The sequence below is a fragment of the Schistosoma haematobium genome, chromosome 5 (genome assembly GCF_000699445.3).
Source record: "Schistosoma haematobium chromosome 5, whole genome shotgun sequence".
NCBI classification, from domain to species: domain Eukaryota; kingdom Metazoa; phylum Platyhelminthes; class Trematoda; order Strigeidida; family Schistosomatidae; genus Schistosoma; species Schistosoma haematobium.
The window spans coordinates 2,459,510-2,486,623 of NC_067200.1; the positions used below are offsets into that span (position 1 = coordinate 2,459,510).

The 27,114-nt window shown below is 35.3% G+C and overlaps 1 protein-coding gene across 1 annotated transcript; it reads right to left on the minus strand.

The window, feature by feature from the left end:
- Positions 1-1,973: 1,973 nt before the first annotated feature.
- MS3_00008950 (uncharacterized protein) lies at positions 1,974-26,912 on the minus strand. The gene is made up of 7 exons (XM_051217291.1): positions 26,790-26,912; positions 20,186-20,260; positions 12,521-12,723; positions 12,361-12,462; positions 9,727-9,828; positions 6,340-6,455; positions 1,974-2,603 (listed from the first exon to the last, which is right to left on the minus strand). The coding sequence occupies exons 3-7, from the start codon at positions 12,701-12,703 to the stop codon at positions 2,372-2,374; spliced, it is 735 nt and encodes a 244-aa protein (XP_051064672.1). The 5' UTR covers positions 12,704-12,723; positions 20,186-20,260; positions 26,790-26,912; the 3' UTR covers positions 1,974-2,371.
- Between the last annotated feature and the right edge of the window lie 202 nt (positions 26,913-27,114).

Sequence of the window (27,114 nt, forward strand, 5' to 3'; positions counted from 1 at the left end):
AACAATTTAGCCTAGAGGTTACATTGATATTAATTATTCTAACTTAGTATTTCAATTAAATCAAAGCAGATTAAAGATGAACCATACAGTCAATCCACTGAAGCAAACTCGACTGTTGCTTTTGCTCGTATCAGTCAATCGTCTTAGATTGTTCCTGCATTTCTATACCAATTACTTTCATTTCCCGTTCTTTCCTCCTCGATCTTCTAGATCTTCTTCTACCAGACAATCTATTCATGACTAGAGTTATATACTACTTATGTCGATACAAGTAGCACACACCACAGTATGAGCTAGCTATTATTAATATTTAGAATTTAATCTATCAGGGATTATTTAGTTATTATTTACTTCGAAATTTTTTAAATACCTTAACCTTCCCAATGTTAATGATAGACTTAATCTTATCTGACATATGTCCATCTTGTGCTGATTCTTTTGATATTGTCAGCAGCAAGCAGCGATTTGGAAGACTCTCCCGGTCTCCCAAACTGTACGAGCATTCCACGTACTTAGATTCATGGCTGATCTGATTGTCAGAATGGGCATTAGCCTCGCGACTTCCGAAGGAACTCCTCCTTTATCCGGGTTTAGGACCGGCAGTAGCCCCATAGGAGCTGTAGGCTGTTTTTCAATATAGAAACCATATTATATACACTCGACAGTTAGTTCTCCATAGAAATATGAAGTGAATAAAATGTTTTTGGAATGTTTTTCTAATGTTCTCTGTTTATAATTTTATTAGATAGAATTAGATAGTGATTAGCATTGGTAAGAATGATGTGAGTTTCGTCCAAATTATAACTCATCGGATGGATGCAGCTGTATCTGAAAACTGAAGTTCATTTTTGGAACTCGAACTAAGTGTGTTGATCCCTTTAAGTGTCATTGGGTTATCTACTTAGCTATTGAATCTATACAATTACTGAATCGTGAAATAGGGTAAGGTTTGTTTTATTTCTATTGAGTTTTATTGTAATTTCCTATTGATCTTTGGAACTGAGTTCGAGTCCCAGACGATTAATCCAAAGTAAAGGGAAAATTATGTCCTAAATTCCACTGATAATTATCATTCACCTGTATTTAAAAATATTTAAGACTTAGTGACCATACCAAACTACGCCTGGAGCCCCTCTGGAGCTACCGCCGGTCCCAACCTCGGATAAAGGAGGAGGGTTGGGCATAAGATTAGCGAACCCATCCCATACGAAACTAACTCGCTAAAATAACGCTAACCAGAAATAATAATTTAAACCATTTAAACTCTACCCCAGGAGCTAGAAAGTCTTCATTTAGAAGAGTTATAAAGTATCATGATGAGAGCCGAGTTCCTTCGGAAATCACGAGGCTGATGCTCATTCTGACAACCAGATCAACCATGAATTTAGGTACATGGAATACTCGTACAACGTGGGAGACCGGGAGAGTCTTCCAAATTGCTGCAGAAATGAGGAGATACAACCTGGAGGTACTTGGAATCAGTGAAACACATTGAACGCGAGTTGGACAACAACGACTAGCTTCAGGGCAGTTTTCGTTATACTCCGGCCATGAAGAAGAAAATGCTCCACATACACAAGGAGTTGCGTTCATGCTGTCTAAACAAATACAAAGTGCACTTATAGGATGGGAATCTCATGAACCAAGGATCATCATAACCTCATTCAAAACAAAGAAAGAGGGCATTACAATGAACGTCATCCAATGCTATGCGCCTACCAACGAAGACGCTAAAGATCAATTCTACAATAGGCTACAGTTAATCATCGAGAAGTGCCCAACAAAGGACCTGATCATTCTGATGAGATATTCAAATTCCAAGGTTAGAATGGACAACATCGGATATGAAGACATCATAGGGCGACACGGACTGGGAGAAAGGAACAAAAATGGTGAGAGATTTGCAAACCTATGTATCTTCAACAAACTGATCATAGGTGGCACTATATTCCTTTATATTGAAAAACAAAACCTTCATACAAAGCAAAATATATTTCTGATTCCTATCCTCAACGAAAGAAGAAAAAAGAATACAGTCACATTGAAATGATGTATACAATTGTAGAGTTGAAGTTTTTCAAACGGTAAATAGTCCCTTTAAACATTCCTATCATCATTTTCATTGACAATTCATGATAACTATATTATTCTTAAAGCAAATATTAATGATATATATATATATATAGTAGAAAGAAAAAAAGAAAAAAAAGAAATAAACAAGAGCGTTTTTCTTTCTTTTCTCTTCTTTTTTAATGTTGTTGTTGTTGATGGTGGTGATGGTGGTAGTGGTGATGATGGGGGGGGGGAATGGTGATAATGGGAGTGTTGATGATTTATTCAACTCTGGTATTTCTTTCACCTCTTTTTTCCCCTATTTTTTCTTCGTTTTCAATCTTTTTTCTTTTAAATCATCATGTGAATTTGTTTCTTTTATTTTCTTTTTTATACTTTTATGTAAATAATGAACAAATTTTTCACCAAGTAATATAAATCCAATAGATATAGACCAAGTGATTGTATAATTGAAATATCTAAGTAGTAGATTATATTTAAGAAATTGTGGATATGGTGATGTATTCCATAAAAGAATTCCAGTTTCTATGCTAAATGGTTTTTTGTTGTTGGTGTTATTTATTGTGTATGTTTGTTTGTTTATGTTTGTGTGTGTGTGTGTGTGTAAGAGAGTGTGTGTGTGAGTGTGTGTGAAAAATTCGTCAAAATATCATGTTAGTTATGTTATAAAAAGGAAAAGAAAATAAAAGAAAGAAGGCAACAATAAAGTTTAAGAATAGAAATTTATATAATGGAATATATCATGTCATGAATATATTTACTTAAATCAATAGACAAAAGAACATATTCATTCATGTACTTGTTGTTTGTGTGTATTCTATTTCATTATGCAATGATGTAATACATTTGTGTATTGAATACTTGAACTTTTGTATATTAGTGATGTTGTATAAAGTATGCTAAACGACTTCATCATCATCATCATTGTCATCATCCAAAGCATCATCAACATCATATCCGAAGCATCATCATTATCATCCGAAGCAGCAGCATCATCATATCCGAAGCATCATCATTATTATCATCCAAAGCAGCAGCTGCATCATTCAAAGTATCATCATTATCATCCAAAACATCATCATCATCCAAAGCAGCAGCTGCATCATCATCGTCCAAAGCATCATCATCATCACCAACATCTTCTTGTTTGGTAGAAGAAGGCACAAAATACATATGAGCCACACAAGTCAAATAATTTGTGGCTGGAATACTACCTAGGTACATAAACTGAAGCGCAGAGCCTTTGATCTAGAGGCTAAATGCATAAGACAGTGGAGCAACGTTAGAAGATGCATACCCATGGTAGTTGATGGCCAACAATAGGTTCATACGTAATTTGTTTCCTTAAGATCATAGAGCCCATATTTACCATTGGTTTGGAATCAGGGTTTTTCAACTCATCTAGCTAGATCCTCCATATCCACTAAACAAACATTCATTTTTTCATCCTTTCAATTTCATAAACAACACTTTTACCGCAAAAAGGCAATGAATAAAACTTCCATGTTAGTGATTATATACCAGTGACTATGTGAGAATATTTTGAGAGGGAGAGTTGATCTCTTTTAGAACCGAAAAAAAGAACGTTTTCAGTTCTATTTACAATATATTATTATTATTCATTTATCTTAGATATTTAGTGTATTCAGTTTTTAGTATCAGAAGGGCTTTTGTGAATATTATTAGTAATTTTAATAGTTGACATCTTGGGTCAGTTGAATCTAGACCATCATGGAAAACCTGAAAGCACTGGACAGCCGTTTCATCCTATTATGGTACTCTTCAGCAGTTCGCATTCGAACCTAGGACATAGATGTGTCGCTCAATTTCGTACATTAGTTGAAGTTAGACATTAACACCGTTGGATACCGGCCGGCTTATTGGTCTACAGGTTAAGCATTCGCGCATAAGACTGATAGATCCTCAGTACAAATCTGGTGAAGCCATGATCATGAATGCGTATTGTTGAGGTATCCCACAATAAGATCAAACAGCTATCCAGTTCTTCTAGGTTTTCTTTGATGTTCTACCTTTAATTGACTCATAATTTCAACTATTCAGTTTTTCTCATAGCATCAATATAACATAATTGGCTATTAAACTAATGACCTTATTAGATAAATTCATTCATAATGTATTATAATGATAAATAATTGAATCCATGAAATAAGAGAAGTTTCTAATATCATCATCATCATCATCATCATCATCCTTATACACCATAAGTTTATTAGATCATTTTTGTTGCTATGGTAGTTTATTAAAGTATCTCTTTGAAATATGAGTATGATTACAAAAAGAAAAAGGAAAGAAAAAGAAAAAAAAGAAGAAGATTAAAGTGAAGTGAACTCTTTGAATTCTGTCTTTGTCATTCAATATTTATTCTTTTATAAATTGTATACTCTTTGATTTTTCTTTTTGTTTTTCTTTTTTTAAAGGAGGGGGGAAGGGTGAGTTGTTCCTTTTTGTTACTTTTCATAGTTTAATTGAATAAATATAAAGTTATGATTAGTAAAGTTTATTCAGGTTAATGGTAAGATATGCATTGATAATGAAATTAAATGATAAATATGTATCATGTTACATTTATTCTATGAGAATATAAAGGTTATAGATTCAATCATTGATATACCCTATTATGGTGTACTATTCAAGAGTTTTTAATTTAGATGAACATTTGTCTAATGTTTCATGATTTTGATGGAGTTTTGTTCTCAGAGCTGGATGGTTCGGTTGGGGAGTTATCATCGTTCGTCTGAATGACATCATCCGCAGCACAAACTTCAGATAGAAGTGAAGTGTTCGAAGTTTGCGCTGCAAATGATATCGTTCAGAAGAACGATGAAAGCTCCACAATCAAACCATCCAGCTCAGAAAACAAAACTTCATCAAAATCATCCACCTAAGCTACAAATCTCCACCATCTCAATGCTTAGTAGTATTCATTGGTTTTGTGGCTGATGTAATTATTATATAAAATTTAAACTAATGAATTGAATTCGTTTGGTATTGTTTGTTTGAATCTTTCTATTGATGTTTAGGACTATGATTGATCAGTTTCTTATTCACACATATTACAATGCTAACGGTACTGAGTTCGAGTCTTAGAGTGAACATTAACTCTGGGATGTAGGTATATCCAGTTGACCAGTACCTAATAGGACGAAACGCGCGTCCTGGATCCTACTACTAGCCGCTATCCATCTTTGCTTTCAATGCCTGTCACTTAAGGCTCTATCGCGGCAATTCGCACAGGATACACATAAGCCAAAAAGTGACTGATCAATTGCAGTACTAAACATCAATGGGAAGATTTAAGTGAACAATACTAAATGAATTTAATCTTCGTTCTATTGCACAAGCAGGTGGCTACAATGGTTCAGTGGCTAAGTGCATAACGCAATGGCGTTTGAAGCGAACGGTACTAGGCTCGATTCCGAGAGTGAACATCAAGTCTGAGATGCAGGTACATTCGGTTGACGAGTTTCAAATAGGACGAAGTGGTGCGTGTTCTGGATTCCACTTCCAACAATCTTTGCTTAGAATGAATTGAAGTCTAATAGATTGGATTTCTGATATTTGTCAATTGACAATTGACAAATATGCAACCTCATAGTCGCGTATATAGGAACCACAAATTTCATGAATTGATAACTGAATACAAACAATATACTAAAGTTATAATATCTTGATGCGTTAGGTTTTTGATTACGGCGCAATTGTTGCTTTATTCAGTGTTATTCGTAACTAGACACAAAGATGGATGGTGGCTATCAGTAAAATCCAGGACACGCGTTTCTTCCTATTTGGGACTTACTAACTGGATGTACCTGTATCCTAGAGTTCATATTCATTCCAGAGCGCGAACCCATTACTGTCCTCTTCAAAAGATATTACATTATCCACCTAACTATCGAGTCATGATAGCCACTAGCTTGTGCAATAGAGTGAAGTTTAAATCTATTTGTAACTGTAATCCTTTGAAATTCAGTTCAAGTGTTTATTGGATAGATCGTATACAGTAGAACTATTCAGAGCATTAAATCAATTATATAATCATTATTATTATGCTTTCCGGTTAGCGAATGTTTAGCGAGTTAGTTTTCTACGGAATAGGGTCACTAACCCCATGCCCAACTTTCCTCTTTTATCCGGGGTTTGGACTAGTTTTAGCCCCAGAGCAGTTCCAGGCAACCTTCGAGTATAGAAGAGAGTTTTTAAAAAATCATCTCTGTTAAACTAAAAACACAAACATATTGAACTTACAAGATGTTATAAATGATTCCAATGAAACATTCAATCTTTAATGCATTGTAGAATGAGACTATTTTCGGATGACATAAGTAAGCATCGAGTACCAAAGCAATTGGTGGAATTAAATGCTTTAATTCATTATGTAATACAAAAGAATAAGGAAAATAATGATAGTTGAAATGTAATATCTTATGGAAATAGACATTTATAAGAGTAGTGACTAACTGTACTTATTCACTTACTTACTTTACTTACACCTGTTACTCCCAATGGAGCATAGGCCGCCATGAGATCCCCATCCTAGAAGTGCATTTTGTACTTGTTTGGATAACATCAATACAACTCATTGTGTATATGGAACATTTTCTTCAAGGCTGGAGTATAACAGAAGCTCACTTGAAGCTAGTCATTGTTGTCCGATGACTAACTGTACATACTGTTTTACATGTTCATTCATAATCATTCAATTCTATTAATCAACTTGCAATATGACCATAAATTTGAGTAAGTCAAAACTCAGTTTTGTGGTTTTATAGTGGATAGGAAACCCTGTGAATTAGACACATTTGCATGATGTATTATCGTCAGAGTTTCCTATCTACTAATAGTGTGCAATCACTACGATCAATAACTATCGATCGGCACCACATAATAAACAAGTTAATGTTGGCTATTGCTAACTGATGAAATACTGGAAAAAACTTAACCATATAGGAGAAGAGTATTGATGTAACATTTTAATATGTCAAGAACTATATTAAGTTATCATTCATTGTTTGTTTATTTTGCAACCAATATGTGGTTAATGACTAATACTACTTACAGTAAAGTAACTCATTTAAGTTAGAAGTAAACTTCCAGGAAATTAGAAATCATCAGTAAAGGATTGTGGCATCAAGATATATTTCTTGAAGTTCTAGTGAGAAGCTGTGATGAGTGGAGTTCATCCAGTTACTCACTGAAAATAATGGTGGAAAGTGTTGCAATTACGTGGATTGGTTGAAATTAGACATTAACACCTTTGGATACTGGCCAGCTTATTTGTCTAGTGGTTAATTATGAGTGACCGAATGTCGTGGGTTCAATTCCTTCATGAATGATCTTAGATGCGCACTGCTGAGTAATCCCATAGTAGGACGAAGCTAGAAACTGACAAATACTTTATGAAAACCTCTGTGTTCTATTATACAACCACATATTACATTACGTATCCAGTTTCATTGGGTAATTTAATAACTCATTCATAGTTTGTTTAGCTCCAAATGTCATAATATTCAACCTGGAAAAGTAGACATAAAGTCAGTTTAAAATTATAGTGAAACTTTAACAGTGATTTTTGTAAGCAATGATGGATAGTGATTAACAGTGGAATCCGGGACGCGCGTTTCGTCCTATTTGGGACTCGTCAGATGGATGTATCTGCATGAGTTGATGTTCACTCTGGGACTCAAACCCAGTACTATTCGCTTCAAACGACATCGCTTTATCCACTTAGCTACTGAGTCCTGATAGTCACTTGCAATATCGAGCCATACGCACAGTATGCACATATGCCGATAACAGACTGATCAATTACAGTCTTAAACCTCAATGCAAAGGTACAAGCCAAATAATACCAAGTGAATTTAACAGTTATGTTTATTCTCAAGAGTTTTATTAGTGAATAGGTGTTGTACTGAGCATCATTTTTTGGCTAAATTTTGGTTCATCATTGGAGAAGTGCTGTATTGTGCTAAATAGAGTTTTATCATTTTAGCTGACGTCAGTTCGTGATGAAAACTCTTTTTCTAATTCGTATCCCTAACGATCAACTGTAAAACATCATTCGTCGAGACTCTAATTTATGGATAACCTTTGAACGAATCTTAAGTGACCTTGAGAAATATTAGTCAATCAGCAAACAGTCAGCATAGAGTATACATATGTTATACAAAACCAAGGAAATAAAGTGGATACACTTCTTATACGTGGTTCAAAAATTTGTCAAGGTTAGATAGAGGTTCAGAGGTTCTAAAATCGTAATGCATGCGATAGAGAAAATCATCCACACGGCTACAGAATAGTCGGCCCCTGGAGCCATGATAAAGTCTCAAAAACTCTTTCAGCCTCGACCACATAGCATCAATATTGTTTGTGTGCACTCCGGTTGTTGAGTGCACAAAATGCTACTTGTGGATAACGACACGATGCACATAAACAAGCCTATGTAAGAGTCTGTACGCTCTCCAAACATCCGTATATATTGTAGTACCTCACTGAAGCTGGTCTTACTGGTGCTTTTACTATCCAGTTCTCAATAATTGTCATAATTTGCCTTAGCAATTACATATGGGGTTTTCATCATGAACTGACATCAGCTATAATGCCAGAAATTTATTTAGCCAAATGGATGAAAGGCTTTCGCGTTAAAATCCGAGATTTATTATCTTATACCTGACTGATTCGTCCACAATTTATAGTTTCGCCGTTTTATTTGTTATAGCCGCTCAATTATCACGTTTTGTACAAAATTCACTGTAAACCGATCGTACGTTAGCATTAAGTACTGAAGTTGGCGCCGTAACCTTGAAATCTCTAAAACGCTTCTGACTGGCTCGTCCATAAATTACAGTCCATGGGTGAGATTATAATTCATGGACGACCTTTGAGTGATGTTAAAGTGACCTTGAAAGTGTCCACCTGATAACTAAGGCTAAATAAGAGTTGTAAATTAGTGTGAGGAATTAGAATTATAGGCGTTCATGAATTATGATCTCACCCATGGATTCAATGAACTTTTGAAGGTTGAAATGATATTTTCAACAAAATGTATTGATCAAGTCAATGGAAAATCATTCAAAACTCCATGGTACAACACTTTAATTGCATGTTAGAAACATTTAAAATAAGTACAACTGTTACGTTTTAAGATCATTGAGATCATGAATCGTTTGATGTTAGACAACTATTAAAAACCTTGAAGCACTGAACATCCATTTCATCCTAGTATGGGACTTTTCAGTAGTGAACACCCATCTCGTGGGATTCAAACCCATGATTTTGGGTCACTTACGCTGGCTGGCATTGAACGGTGTTAATGTCTAACTTCAACCAATCCATTAGAATTGAGCAATCATCTACCATTTTCTGAGATAGATACCTGTCTATAACTGACATAGATTAGCTTCTAAGTTTTCAATAGTGATCTAACACTGATCGATTCATGATCTTAATCAAAAACTTAATACTCTCTACAATCACATATTGATAATTACAACTATTAGATTCTTATTATCATTTTGAATTGACTTCAATAGTATTATAGTAATAAAAATGATTTATATACGTTTAATACTACTTATCAATCAAAGAAACTTAAAACAAGAAACAATTCATAATAATAATAATAATAAGACTTACACATAAATGATTATACCATAATGGCATATTTTTTAATTCATCAATTTCATAAATCATTTTGGGATCATAAAGAAATGCACTCCAGTAGAAAAGCATCATTGTCTAGGAATAAATAGATGATTAATGATGATAATGATAATCAATAAGGCGGCCTGCTTGAATATCTAGACTACTTGTTACTGTTATCTGTTTTTCATTTTGTTTTAACGTCTCATTATGTCTTTTTTTTTATAAAGTTTTGTTCTCTGAGCTGAATGGTTTGGTCATGGAGCTTTTGTCGTTCTTCTGAACGACATCATCCACAGCACAAACTTCAGATAAAAGTGAAGTGTTCGAAGTTTGTGCTGTGGATGATGTCGTTCAGAAGAACGATGAAAGCTCCATGACCAAACCATCCGGCTTAGAGAACAAAACTTCATCAAAATCATCCACTTGAGCTACAAAACTTCTCCATCATCTCATTATGTCTATTAATCGCATAACCTATATAGGCGCATTTATGAAAAGCCTATGACCTTTCGCTACACAAGATACAATAAAAGACATTGTGATGGTTGACAATATGTATTGAAGGGAATAAACATTATTTATATATTGATTCCTGAGCTGCCAAACTCTAACTATCGATCACTAATTAACATTGCTTACTTACTTACTTACAACTGTTACTACTCGTGAAGGAGCATAGGACGCTCACCAGCATTCTCCATCCAACCCTGTCCTGGGCAATCCTTTCCAGCTCATTCCAGTTGTTATTCATCCTTTTCATATCTGCTTCCATTTCCCGACGTAATGTATTCTTTGGCCTTCCTCTTTTCCGCTTCCCTTCAGGATTCCAAGTCAGGGCGTGCCTTGTGATGCAGTATGATGATTTGCGTAATGTATGTCCTATCCATTTCCATCGTCTTTTCCTAATTTCTTCTTCAGCTGGAATCTGGTTTGTTCTCGCCCACAGAAGGCTATTGCTGATGGTATCCGGCCAATGGATGTTGAGTATCTTGCGTGGACAACTATTTATAAATACTTGTACCTTCTTGATGGTGGTTGTAGTAGTTCTCCAAGTTTCAGCTCCGTACAACAGAAATGTCTTGACGTTTGTATTTAAGATTGGGGCTTTGATATTGGTTGAAAGTTGTTTTGGGTTCCATATGTTCTTCAGTTGTAGGGATGCGGCCCTTGCTTTGCCAATCCTCGCCTTTACGTCTGCATGTGAACCTCCTTGTTCATCGATGATGCTTCCCAGGTATGTGAAGGGTTCTACATCTTCCAGAGTTTCGCCATCAAGAGTGACTGGATTGTTGTTCTCCCTTTTGAATTTGAGGACCTTGGTTTTCCTCTTGTGTATGTTGAGGCCTACTGATGCAGAGACTGCTTCTGCCTGTAGCTCTTCTAGAGTAACTGCCGGTCCCGAGCCCGGGTAAAGGAGGAGCGTTGGGCATAGGGTTAGCGACCCAATCCCGTAGAAAACTAACTCGCTAAAAAAACGCTAAACAGAAAAAATAATTCAAACCATTTAAACTAATTAACATGGTGAGCTATTTTCAATTCTTTCATGAGCATTTGAGAAAAGACTTTGTTGTATTACAGAAAATGATGAAGGCAGTTAGCAAGGTGCATGGTAAATCTTTCAACGTCATAATTAATATGATTGTGGATAGATATTTAAAGCCTCACAGATTCTTGGCAAGTGTTATGTTATCAGATATAAACCATCCCCTTCACACTTATCTTCCACCTTGTATATCTTCTGGTAGAATGAGATGTAAATCTATTAAAACCTATGCATGCAAGCAAAAGTATGAAAGTTCTATCATACCTTACTTAGCAAATATACACTGTGACGAACAAGTTGTTAAAGTTAACCTAGTCAATAACCTGTATTCTTAAGTATGTCCCTAATTTGAAAAGTTGTACAGATCGTTTTTTCACCTTTTTCTTTTCTTTTCTTTGTTTTTTTTTGTAAAAGAAACTTGTTGAAATACCTTGTGCTGAGAATTTTATATTGTGCTCGAAATATAATATTGAATAAAGTCATTAATAATAATGATTATTGCACTGCTGAGGAATCCCATACTGGGACGAAACGGCTGTCCAGTGCTTCCAGATTTTCCATCATGGTTTGGCTTCAAATGACTCATGATTTCATCTATTAAAATTTGTAAAATCCCTACAAAACCCCTTCCGATAATAACCATCTGCTTACTATTGACTGACTTCAAGAGGCATTTCCTGGAGTTCTAGTAAGAAGCCGTTAACAGTGGAGTACAACCAGGTTTGTTGTGAAATGTTAGCCCACTGAAGACATAGGGGACGGTGGCGCAGCATCGTGGATTGGTTGAGGTTAGAGATTAACATCGTTGGATGCCGGCTCAGTGATTTGATGGTTAAACGCTCGCGCGCGAGACCAATAGGTCCTGTGTTCGAATCTCGCGAGGAGCGGGATCGTGGATACGCATCTCTGGGGAGTTCCATACTAGGACGAAACGGCCGTCCAGTGTTTTCAGATTTTCCATGGTGATCTAGCTTCAATTGACTCATGATTTCAATTATTGATAATGACTATTATTAAATGAACTACACAAACTCACATACACCAACACACCTCCACACACATACATATTGATAAAGTCTTACCGAATTAAATGAGAATACAACCAAGAATTGATAACCACGAATATGATCAAGATTAAAGTATTGTAATGGTATTGAAGTTATATAGTAGATTGCATTTAAAGTCTATACAGAAGAAAACAGTATGATTATTATTATTATTATAACTATAAAGATGAATTACCATTGTAATACATGTGAAGAACTTGAATAGATAAAGTACTTGAATTAGTTGAATACCTCCATTATTATTTGGATAGAAATAGAAATAACCAATCTGTGATGAAATTGTATACAGAATAATAACAATTAAACGATATAGTATTAAGTAATCCGTATTGAATAGATGGTTACTGATTGATTTCATTAGTTCTATTATGTAATGACCTGAAAAATAGATATATAGATAGATATATAAAGAATAAAACTGTAATGTATGATAAAATGTCAATGTAATATGTTAGTAATGAATTGTCTAGTCCTTATTAGTGCAGATCGAATGCTATCGATCATGTAGCACCAGTTCCCTCAAGATTACAGGTACACCTTGCTGAAGCATGACATTGATCACCACCCAGTGATCAATCAATTGTGAAGAATGTAATCTAAATGTTCTGTTTAAGAGTTTCTTAACTGATTATACTTGGATCTCATTGTTACTTTGAGGAGATGAATGACCTATGAGCGAAGCTAAACTGATCTTGAAAGTGTTCACCTAATCACAAGGACTAAATGAGGGTTATAAAGCAGTTTGAGGAATAAGGATTATGATTTACAATTGATGGAGTTAAGGTTAGAAATTAGATTTAGGCTATTCATCACCAACTGACAACAAGTTATAATTCCAAGAGTCTATTTAGTCGAATGGTTGAATGAATTTCGTGCTAAAATCTAAGACGTGTTATCTTAAATATGACTGGTTCATCCATAAATTATAGTCTCACTACAACTTTATATACATAGTATGCGAATTATTACTAATATGTGATAACAGTCGATAGATGAACTTATCTCTATGAATGTATGTTAAATGGAATGACCACTATCGATATGATGTTTTCATGATTCAATGGAATTATATACAGAAGCAAATATGTGAAACCATTTAATACGAATCGCAGTATAAGTAAATATCCTCCTCAAAATGCTTTCACATAGCCACGTCAATACAACCATACCCACAGATGACCTACTCGCTACCTTTCTCTCATCCACGGTGTTGTTTAAGAAATTGAGACGACAAAAACCTATATCCGTCGCTTTAACCGGGTGGGTGAATACAAACAGTCCACGTAGGGGAGTTGGAAAACCCTGATTCCACACAAATGGTACACATGGATTATAGAATCCTGAAGAAACAAATAGTGTGTGAACCAATTATTGGTCATAGGCAACCATGTGACTGCATCTCCTGACGTTACTCCACTACACTACCTAGTGGATTAGACTTCTAGGTCGATGGCTCCGAGTGTGGCCTCCTAAGCAAATCACCTTGTTCGATTTGGGCACCCGGTCAGTATCATATCCCTCACACGAATCGAATGATTTATGTGCCGAATATCTATTTGAAGCCTCGTTGTACCAATTACGTAATTAGAAATGTTTTTAATCTGATTTGTAATGTAACATTACACATATTACACACATTTTTTCATTGACCTTTTTAATATGATGAATGCTAATAACAGACTGATCAATTGCAGTCTTAAACCTCAATGGGAAGATACAAGCCAAACAATACCAAGTGAATTCAAATTCACCATATTACACAAGCGAGTGGCTATCAGGACTCAGTAGCTGAGTGAATAACGCGATGGCGTTTGAAGCGAATGGTGCTGGGTTCTAGTTCCATGGTGAACATCAACTCTGAGATGCAGGTACATCCAAGTCCCAAGTAGAACGAAACGCGCGTCCTGGTTTCCACTGCTAGCCACTATCCATCATTACTTATATAATGAATTGTTTTTATTTTGATAAACAATAGAGTGACGTAATCATTGTCTGTTTAACATGATACTTTAAGTTTTACCAATAAACAAATGATCAGTTAAATAAATGTCAAAGAAACAACTTTGGTGAGATTATCGTTTATAGACGATCATTGAGCGAAGTTAGACTGATCTAATCACTAGGACTAAATGAGGGTTATAAAGCAGTGTGAAGAATAAGGATTATGATTTACAGTTGATGGGGTTAAGGTTAATAGTTAGATTTAGGCTATTCATCATGAACTGACATAATCCAGAACGTCAAAACGACATTTAGCTTAATGGGACGAATGAATTTCGCGCTAAAATCCATGACCTGTTATTTTAAAATTGATTGGCTCATTCAGAAATTATAGTCTCCGTTATTACTTCTTTTATCAGTACTCGAAATCAATTTAGGAACAATAAAGGGGGGGATTTGCATACATATAGCATACAATTCTCTTTAAGCTAGCACACAACAATAGCATCATACACTGTTCCATCACTCGTTACTTCGGTGGTTCAATGGTAGAATACTCGCTTATCATACACTACTTGAAGTCGGTACTTTCTGCTTTAAACACTAATTCATTATTCATAATGTTACTGAGTCTATATGGATTCTACTAATGAATAAGAATTTATATAAAATATGAGTTCTGAACTTCACTACTAGTCACATTCCAATTATGTTGTATGAACTATCTTAAGACTTTGCATACTGGATGCATATATGCTAACTAAAACTGGTTGAATGTCCATGCAAATATGAACTACACGATAATTACATGATAAATGTCTTGTGAAGATTGTTAAATCTTCATATATTTTGCATCATGGGTTAATGTCAGTCATAGAACAAATGAAAATATGAGAATAGTTGACAATTTCTTTTCCATCCTATTATAGAGCTTCTAGGTGATAGTTTTCACTCATGCATATATTTAGGATCGAACTCAAGACTTTCACTCTTTGCTAACCTTTAGATAACTAGTCTGTCATACATTGGTTGACATGCTTAATTTCAATTGTTTCTCAATATCACTTAATTACGCCTTTTACTCCAAATGGTGAATAGGCAACCGACCAGCATTCTCAATTCCACTCTCTCCTCGGCCTTCCTTTCTAGTTCTATCCAATTGTTGGTCATTCTTCTCATATCTGTCACCAATCCTCGGCGCAATGTGTTCTTTGATCTTCCTCTCCTCCTTCGGCCTTGAGAATTACAAGTCATGGCATCCATTGTGACACAGTTGAGTGAATTCCTCAATGTGTGTCCTATCTACTTCCAATGCTTCTTCCTGATTCCTTCCTCTGCTGGGATCTGGTTTGTTGTCTCCCATGGTAGGTTATTGCTAATAGTGTCCGGCCAACGGATCCGAAGTATTTTGCGTAGACAACTGTTAATAAACAGTTGTATCTTCTGGATGATGGCATTCTTAATTCTCCAAGTTTCCGCTCCATCCAGTAGAACTGTCTTGATATTTGTATTGAAAATTCTGACCATGGTGTAGGTTGACAGTTGTTTTGAGTTCCAGGTGTTATTCAGTCGTAAATGTGCTACTCTTGCTTTGCACACCCACGCTTTCATATGTGTATCAGATCCAACGTGTTCATCAACGATGCTGCCCTAATATGTGAAGGTTTTTAAATCTTTCAAATTTTCTCCGTCAATTGTGACGGGACTGGTGCACGTTGTTAGGTATCGAAAAATCTTGCTGTCTCCTTTGTGTTATTTCTCAATAATATGTAACTATAATGTATTATCATTAGTGGATAACTATCTCACATTCAAAAAAATTGAATTTCCCTGATCACGACTTTATATAAAAACATTAAGAATTACATTATAAAGTTAGTCATTGGTGGGGACGAGATTTTTATCAGTAATGGAGGCATCATCATCATCATCATCATCATTATCATCATCTACACCTTCAAAGAAGGAATCGATTAAATTCTCAACTGAATTTTCACGAAACCATCATAAATCAACACCGCTTTTCTTTCTTAAGAGAAAATAGATTGAACGTACACTTTATAAATGAATTGAACATCATATATATATATCTATATATATGCACACTTAAACCCAAATAAGCCAACATCGCTATACAATTCTATGCACACTAACGGTTATATGAGTGCGCTTACAATATCATATGACAACATAAAGTGCACTTGAAAATTAATAAACAATTTGACTTTTCTTCTATTTTATCAATTTCACTTTGTTCGTTTTTCTCGTCTTTCTTTTCTTTCGTTTATTTTTGCTTGATTCTTTATATTCTGTCGATTCGACCCTTGAAGTTTATGGTGATCCCATACTGTGAAAATTATATATATATATATAAATACATATATATACAAGCCTTATCGATTAGCTGTCTACATATGATATCATCGGGTTATGTTGCCATTAATCGTGTTGTGTTTTGTTGACGATCCTGATAAGTCTTATCTTGAAAGACAACAAATTAGAATTGGGCTAAGCGAGGTTATATTCAACAAAGAGGAAGTGTGAGGGGAGGGGGAGTGGAGGTAGAAGATGATAAATTTACTTAGCCATAATTTTCTATTTTATTGGTTTATATATGGTTTACACTGTACTTTGATATGTTTAGAATAGAAATTACGGATATTTGCCAAATAGTAATACAGTTTAGATGGATAGTGGTTAGCAGTGAAATCTAGGACGTGCGTCACTTCGTCCTAGTTGGGACTCGTCCGCTGGATGTACCTGTATAGCAGATTTATTGTTCACTACGAGACTCGAACCCAGTACCGTTCGTTTCAAACGCAATCGAGTTATCCACTTACCTACCATGTCCTGATAGCCACTTGTTTGTGCAATAGAGTGAAGTTGAAATTCACTTAGTGTTGTTTACCTGTACCTTTCCATTATTACGTAGGGCTGCAATTGTTCAGTCTCTTGTTGGCATTTGTGCATCCTATGCGGATTGCCTTGATACTACCTTAAGTCACAAGCTTTTTAAGCAAAGATGGATAATGGCTAGCAGTGGAGTCCAGGACTCGTGTTTCGTCCTATTTGGGACTCGTCAGCTGGATATACCTGCATCGCAGAGTTGATGTTCACTCCGGGATGGTGTCATTACTATATGTAAGTGTAATAAAAGTTTATGAATGTGTTCAGCATAGTTCAGTTTAATGAATATAACTCTCATGAAATCCTTCTTCCGCGCAACAATTTTTCATTAACATCAATCCCTATGTGCATTGAAATAAGTTTATTTGTTCAATAGGGATCTATATCAGTTTGTTATCCCTATTTACGTATATGCAATTGTGTTCACTATTGAGTATAGATTGGAAGTTTAATCCTTAGTAAATAGAGTTTGACAAATATCACGGATTAGGGGAAGATTATATTTGGCCTCTACTCAATGAATAATAAATGAAAACATATGCTCACTAGTGACTGGCTTCAAGATGTATACCCTGCTGTTCTAGTGAGAAGCCGTGACCAGTGGAGATCAACCAGGTCTGTTATGAGATAGTGACACACTGATGAAGACAATGGTGGATGTGTCGCCCAATTTCATGGATGAGTTGAAGTTAGACATTAACACCGTTGGATGCCGGCTGGTTCAGTGGCCTAGTGGTTAAGCGCCCGCGAGCGAGACTGATAGGCCTTGGGTTCGTATCCTGCAAGGTGGGATCATAGATTTGCACTGTCGAGTAGTCCCATATTTGGATGAAACGGCCTTCCAGTACTTCCAGGTTATCTATGGTGGTCTAGCTTCAATTTACTCGTGAATTGAACTATCAACTTACTACAATCTCCGCAAAACCTCTCTCTGACCAACAATAACAATACTCATGAATTATCCCTTTTGATATGGGAATTCAAACAGATAGTGCTATTATTACTAAGGTCTTTTGGAGATTATTGAATTTTCACAGTTTCACATCATGACCCTATCTTGGTTAGGTAATCACTGAAAGACAAGAAGCATTACATTCTAATTTAACTCTTTGAAGGATTAGTAATTCTGGCTTCTACTCTATGTAGAATGACAGATACACACTACTAAGAGTTAATTGACTATTCAATACTTCTTGGTCTACAATGTTTGTTTAACTAGTGATCATTCCTTTATCTCGATCTATGAAGAAGCTCTTTTTTATAATAATAATTTTACTTATGTTTCAGACAGTAGCCTCTGTATCAGTAGGCCTTGACATACACAAAGGAAAAGCAACATCCTCAAATACAACACGGAGAACATCAACCCAATCACACTTGATGGCGAAACTCTGGAAGATGTGGAATCCTTCATGTATCTCGGAGGTATCATTAGTGAGTAAGGGGGACCAGATACAAACGTAAAAGCGAGGATTGGCAAATCAATGGAGGAATTCCTACAGTCGAAGAATATATGGAACTCAAAAATCAGTCTGCAAACCAATATCAAAGTGAGAATCTTCAGTACAATTGTCAGCACAGTTCTACTGTATGGAGCTGAAACATGCAGAAATACCACAACTATCATCAAAAAGGTACAAGCATATTTAAACAATTGTTTACGTAAGATACTTAATATCCGTTCACCGAATACCACGAGCAACAGTTCATTGTGGAAGAGAACGAACCAACTTCCAGCTGAAGCGGAAATTAGGAAAAGATTTTGGAAATGGATAGCAAATACATTAAGAAAATCACTAAACTACATCACCAGATAAGCTCTAACTTGAAATCTTGAGTGAAAACGAAAAAAAGGAAGTCCAAAGAACACATTACGTTGAGAAATAGAAGCAGATATGAAAAAGATGAATAACAACTGGAATGGGTTCGATGTTGAGTACTGGTGGGACACCGATGCTCCTCTACGAGAATGAACAGGCGTAAGTAATATTTTCCAAACATAACCAAGGTAGACATTACACGAAAGAATTACTTCGCGAATGTCTTATGTAATGTCTTATGTTAGTTTTTCTATTTGATTTTATCAGTCCTAGCCCAATCAAATATGAAGTAACGTCATATGAATGAAATCATTTATCAATTGAAATGATCTTTGAAAAAAAACTATCTAAACAAGAACTATTCAAAGTGCATACTAAATGAGAATCAGTTAATTAATTTGTCAAATCATAACCAAAATTTATTGGATAATCTTATGTTCCTAATTTATGATCAAACGAAGTTACATAATCAAACTTAAAGAAGGAACCGATCTTAAGGTGTATACTTCTTATAAAAAACTGAAACTATAATCAATGATGGTCTAACATCAATAGGTTCATGATCTTAATCAAGGACATAATAATCTACATCACTCCATACTGATAATTATTATGTGCTCACTAGTGACTAGCTTCGTGAGGGGATTCTAGGAGTTCTAATGAGAAGCCATGATCAGTGGAGCTAATCCGTGTCGGATAGAGACAGTTATCTACTTCAGGACAATGGATGATGGTCACGCAATTTTGTGGATTGGTTGAGGTTAGATATTAACACCATTGGATGCCGGCCAGATCAGTGGTCTAGTAAGTTAGGCGATCGCGCGCCAGACTGAAGGCCCGGGGATCGGAGATGCGCACTGCTGAGGAGTCCCACAATTGGACGAAACTGTTGTTCAGTGGTCTAACATCAATCGGTTCAAGATCTCAATCAAAAACACCAAATGAATTTAAACCTCCCCCCATTGCACAAGGAAGTGGCTAACAGGACTCAGTAGCTAAGTGGATAACATGATTAGTTTAGCAGGAAAATAGGCTTTGATTTCAAACTAATATCAAAGAATATCACATAATTATTTAATTACAGTTATGAACAATTCATGAGTTTCCACTCAATACTCAACTAGGAATTGTACATAAATCATTTACATATAAGATTAAACTTATGGACCTACCAGTAATTAGCTTATCGTCAGTCACTAAGTACTCAGTCCCGACTGTTGACTGAATTCCGGATGTGATGTAACTAACTAAATGGTATAGGAATAAAATAAATGTTCACTACTACTATGGTTTATATGGATTCAAGTGATAAACACTAGTTTCAAGGGTAAATAATTTTAACTTGCACTCAAATTCGAAGCTGATTTTAAGATATAGATTTTTTCTGCACTTATAGGATAGAGTTACTAATTACATAACAAACGCATATACTTTATTCTAACTTTAGAATAACAGCAATTCTAGGAAGATTTCAGGCGAGATTCTTAGATATAATTAACAAAATATTCAGAAACGGTAATTTTGTGAAGATTGTAGCAGTTTTTTGATGGAGTTTTGTTCTCTGATCTCTATCTAAAATCATCCACCTGAGCTACAAATCTCCACCATCTCAAGACTGTAGAAGTTCAGCTAACTCTATAGTGAGACAGTAACACATTAAAGATAGTGATGGATGGTGTCGTAATTTTATGTATTGATTAAAGTTAGAGATTAACACTATTGGATGCTGACAAGTTCGGCAAGCTAGAGATTAAGCGTTCGCATGCATGACCCAAGATGCTGTGTTTGAATTCCGCGTACAGGATCATGGATGTACAGTGCTGAAGAGTCATTAAAACTAAAGAAAAAATATCATCACTATAGGGGTTATGGAGATTATTCAGTTTCTCATTGAGATCAAGGAAAGGAATGATGTTAGACCACAGTTAGAAACCTGGAAGCACTGCATGGCCGTTTCGGTTCATGATCTTAATCAAAAACTTAATAGTCTCCACAACCGCTATACTGATAATTATCATGTGTCCTCACTAGTGACTAGCTTCGTGAGGGGATTCTAGGAGTTCTAATGAGAAGCCATGATCAGTGGAGCTAATCCGTGTCGGGTAGAGACAGGTTTCTACTTCAGGACAATGGACGATGGTTGATCAATTTTGTGGATCGTTTGATGTTAGACATTAACACCATTGGATGTCGGTCAGATCAGTGGTCTAGTAAGTTGGGCGTTCGCGCGCGAGACTGAAGGTCCTGGATTGGAATCTCGCAAGTGAGGTCGTGGATGCGCACTATTAAGGAGTTCCTCAATAGAACGAAACGGTCGTCCAGTACTTTCAAGTTTCCACCGGTGGTCTAACATCAGTCGGTTCATAGTGCCAATCATAAACGAAAAATAAGTTAACACTTACAAAAGTATAAAACTTAAAATCTTAATGAACATTCTATTAAATGGTAATTTTGACCAATACAAGAACATCATAACTGATCATTATGTATTAGAGAAATATCATAGAAGTGAATATTTGGTATGTTGTTATAAATAGTCTTTAGATAGAAAAATAGTTTGGAATTTCTATTAGATTATACCATACAGTTTGTATGAATCATTTAAGTTAACCTAAATAGAATTGATTATTCTTATCTATGAAATATATCCTATTTATATCATTCAGAAAGATATAGAATAACTAATCAAATAGAACTGATAGTAGATTAGACAAAGATGAATAGCGACTAGTAGTGGAATCCACAACGTGAGTTTCGTCCTATTTGGGACTCGTCAGTTGAATGTACCCGCATCGACGAGTTGATGTTCATAATAGGACTCGAACCCAGCACTGATTGCTTCAAACGCCATCGCGTTATCCACAAGATTTCTAGGCAACGATGGATAGTCACCAGCAATGGAATTCAGGACGAGTATTTCGTCCGAAATTGGACTCATCATCTACATGTAACTGCATCTCACACTTGATGTTCATTCAACAACTCAAACACCAGTATCATCAAATTCAAATGCTATCAAGTTATCCACTTACTTACTGAGTCCTGATAGACACCTACATGTGCAATGGAGTGAAGTTGGAATTCACTTCATATTGTTTAATTGAATCTTCCCATTGATGTTTAACACTGCAATTGATCAGTCTATTGTAGGCATATATACATCCTGTGCAGACTATCTCGATATTACCTTAATTCACATGCATTCTAAGCAAAGATGGATAGTGGGTAGCAGTGGAAACCAGCATGCGCACAACTTTGTGCTATTTGTGACTCGTCAGCCAGATGTACCTGCATCTCACAGTCCATGTTCACTCTTACACTTCAACCCACTACCGTCCACTTCAAACGAAATGCGCGTCCTCTATTACACTGTAGCTACCCACTATGCATCTTTGCTAAGGAAGCTTGTGACTGAAAACAATATCAAGGCAATGCTCACAGGATGCATATATGCCAAAAAGTGACTGATCAAATGTAGTCGTAAATAACAATGGCAAGATACAAGCAAATAATATCAAGTGAAGTTAAAATTCACTTCATTGCACAATCAGGTGGTTATCATGAATCACTAGTTAATTGGATAACATGACGACGTTTCAAGTGAACGGTACTCGATTTGAGTGCCAGAGTGAACATCAATTCTGGAATGTAAGTATATCCAGTTGACAAGTCCCACATAGGACAGAACGTACTTCCTGAATTCCACTACCACCCAATATCCATCATTGTTTATAGAGATTATCAGTAAATGTATTAATCAATCAATTCAAAGTTCACGATATAGAAAATTAAAACATGATTATTATTAACAGAATGTTTCATTATTTATTTCAATAGTTGAGATCATGAACCGATTAAAGCTAGACCACCATGATAAAACTGGAATGTGGGATGTCGGATGTGCATTGCTGAGATCTCCTACAATTTGACGAAACAGTTGTTCAGTTCATCCAGGTTTTCCATACTCGTCTATCTTGAATTTACTCATGATGTCAATGATTGAACTTACTATAATATGCACAAAAACCTTTTTTGACATTGTTTATTTGTATCATATTCAATTATTAACCATTTTTACATTCATACATTTTCTGTATATGTCTAATATAAATATGGAATAACTCACGTAACAAGTCATAGCTTCCAAATTGAAACACACATAACTCATCTCGGTGTTCTTCTTGTATATATGAACACAATTATTAGGGATTCAAGCGGTTTTTTCAAAGTCTAATGAGAGAACTAATATCTTTAACTGTACGTTTATATTTAGGTATAGACAGGGTTCACTATTATCTCTTTTAAATCATTTAACATAAAGGCAATCAATCGTTTAAGAATGTGAAGTAGAAAACAGTTCGAATTCAATATGAAATAATAGTTCCAACAATATTATTTTTTTGGTTAGCGATTTTTTTTAGCGAGTTAGGTTTCTATGGGATGGAGTCACTAACCCCATGCCTTTATCCTTCTTCTTTATCCGGGCTCGGGATCGGCGTTAGCCTCATGGGGGCTCTAGGCTGAGTTTCCAATAATATTCCAGCCACATATTCTTGATGAATTCAAATTATTTCAAAAAGGATATGTAACAGGGAACCACTTTGACGAACTTCAACCCTTTACGACTTGAAGATAGTGCACGTTATGTTGATTTACTTAGAGTAGTGACCGCATTGAAACTTTATATGAAAAATTTAACAGAATTATGGATCAGACAACCATGAAATCAGTCACTATTGAGTGATAATTCAACTGTAATTAGCTCACTCCTACAGGAGTATGAAGCGACAACTTAGTGAAGGTGACAGGATTTGACTGAATATCATGGATTAGTTAGAAGTTATGGTTGTACATGGCGCCGATTGGTAATGCAAAAGCAACATATTTACAACTGAAGAACCACTGGAACTCAAAACAACAATCTGCCAACTGAAATCAAAGTCAGAGCTTTCAATAGAAAAGGCAAGTCAGTTCTACTGTATGAGACGGAAACCTGGAGAACTACGAACGGCATCATTCAGAGGATAAGAATGTTTATTAATAGCTGTCTACGTAAAATACTTCAGTTTCGTTGGCTAGACACTATCAGCAACAACCTACTATGGAAGAGAACAAATCAGATCCCAGTAGAGGAAGAAGCGCTGGAAGTGGATAAGATACACATTGAGGAAAGCAGCCAACTTCGTCCCACGGTAAGCCCTCACTTGAAATCTTCAAGGCCAAACGAAAATAGGAAGACCAAAGGACACAATACGTCGAAAAATCGAGAAAAACATGAAAAACATAAACAAAAATAGGATAGAACTGGAAAGGAAGGCCCAGTAGAGAGTGGTTTGGAGAATGCTCCTCCATTGGGAGTACCAGGCGTAAGTAAGCAAGTAATTATGGTTGTAAATCATTCAATTCCGGCTTAGGAATCTAGAAATTACGCTATGAGGTTTCATCACCACTGCTGATGCGTCTGTGAATAGGATAGGATCATTGTGAAGTTTGAATTATGTTTTCTGGTTAGCACTTTTTTAGCGAGTTAGTTTTCTACTTGGTAGGGTAGCTAAACCCATGCTCAACCCTCCTCCTTTATCCGGGCTTGATACCGGTAGTAGCCCCAAAAGGACTCCAGGCGGAGTACCTCTTGGCTTTCAGTAGTTGCTTACAAACATCAATACATCCATCAATATATACAAACTCTTATACTAAAGAAAAATAACAAAAATTTCTTATAATTTAACTCTCTAGTGAATTAAGCCTAAGAACTATGAATTCAGAGATTTCTGATGAATTCAATGTTTATTAATCAACATTTCACACGCAGTTTCTATTGTTAAGATCACAAGCTTATATAAATAGATAGAATGAATGGGAAAATGGGTGGAAACACGCTATTATGATGTATTTCTTGTGACTATAATATCTAATATTAACTAGGGTTTATAATATTCTACTGGTAGTTCAAATAATAAAAAACTATGTAGAAATACAATGTGAATAATTGAGAAAATCTGAAAGTAATGGACAGTAGTTTCGTTTTAGTATGGGACTCATTAGCAGTGTTCATCCACGATTCCAATCGCGGAATTTGCACGCGAACACCTGACTCTAGACCACTAGGCTGACCGGCATCCAATGGTGTTAATGTATAACATCAAGTATTCTACAAAATTGAGCGATACATTCACCATTGTCTTCATCAGTGAGTTACTATCTCACAACAGACCCGGATAAATCCACTTGTCACGGTTTCTCATTAGAACTTCAGGAAATACCTCTTGAAGACAATCACTAGCGAGTATATGATGATTGTAATCAGAGAGGGGTTTTATAGAGATTGTAATGATTTAATAGTTAAATTCATGAGTCAATTGAAGCTAGACCACTATGGAAAACCTGGAAGCACTGAACAGCTGTTTCATCCAATTATGAGACTCCTCAACAGTGCACCTCCACGATCCTGGTAAATCACTAGACCACCAGTCCTTCCAGGTTTTCCATGGTCGTCCAACTTCAACTGACTCATGATCTCAACTATTAAAATTACTATTATATCCGTAAAACTCCTTCAGCTATAGTTAAGTTCAATTCAAAAGCTTCAAATAGGCTAATATCTACTCATTGTATTTCGTTGATAGCCATTGCATCGATTTCATCAATTCTACGAAAGACACGACAATTCGTTCCAGACTATTTTGAATTTTGTCTTAGTATTCACAGTAATATTCGTATGTTAGAACTATCACATTAGGACCTTATCCAGTAGTCTACTGGACTATCATATTCACAATTGAAAATAACAATCAATACCTTATCATCAAATCAGTTAGTCTAATAATATACAGAAACAGTCTAATGGTCGTGACCACGATCAAACTATCCAGTTTAGAGAATAAAACTCCATCAAAATCACCCACTTGAACTATAAATCTTCTCCACCATATCATAATCAAATTTAACTGAATTCTTGATGATAAAAACAAAGAAACTCTACTTATAGTAGATACTATCTCATATATAGATTTTGAATAAACCAAAATGTTTCGTCCCATTATGGGACTCCTCAGTTGTGCTTATCTCTAATCATTAATGATATTCCTTATTCTATTCTATGATTATCAGCTTTATTCAATATTATATTTTCGGTACAATCTACAATTCTCAGTACAGAGTATTTCGAAAAGTTCCCTTTTTTAATATTTCTTGATTGATCCTGACGATAACATATTGAGTGATTGTCAGCTAGAAGTCAGTAGTACAATCAATCGATATCTAAGCAATCACGATTAAGCTCTTTTGTAACTTGTACAACAAAAGATTATACTTGAATCAATTATGTAATCCATAAACATAATAATGTTTTAAAATAAGCAAATAACACAGAGAACTTGTTGAAATATTTAGATCGTTGACAGGAATAGGTAGTCTAGATATTCAAGAAGGTCGCTGTATTTCTTTTTTGCCTTAGACGAAGCATATTATCATTCATAAACTTAGACTATCATATTAAATGAATATAATTCAATGGTTAAGATCATGAGTCAGTTGAAGCTAGATCACCATGGAAAACCTAGAAGCACTGGACGCCCGTTTCCTCCTATTGTGGGACTCCTCAGCAGTGCGCATCCACGACCTCGCCCCCTGCGAGATTCGAACCCAGGACGTATAATTCAATTGGCAATTCATAATAATGCTTAAAAATATACATATATATATATATATATATATATATATATATATATATATTTACATATTACATAATAAATATTACTATAAAACTGAATTTACTTATGAGATTAGTAACTGTGATGATCTTCTTTATGTGAAAATGACGTCTTTCATCGTATAGATCTATATATATATGGCCATATAGTTATCTAGTCACGAGTTCATTTAGCATATCAATTGATTATTAGTATAATAAACAAATGAGATTACTTACTTATATATATATATATATAATTAACTTAATCCAATGAATTGGTTCATTATGACATATAACCTGATTACATTTCATATTTATATTAAAATGATATGAATGTGTGATTACTGAATTGAATATGATACAAATAAACAATGTCAAAAAAGGTTTTTGTGCATATTATAGTAAGTT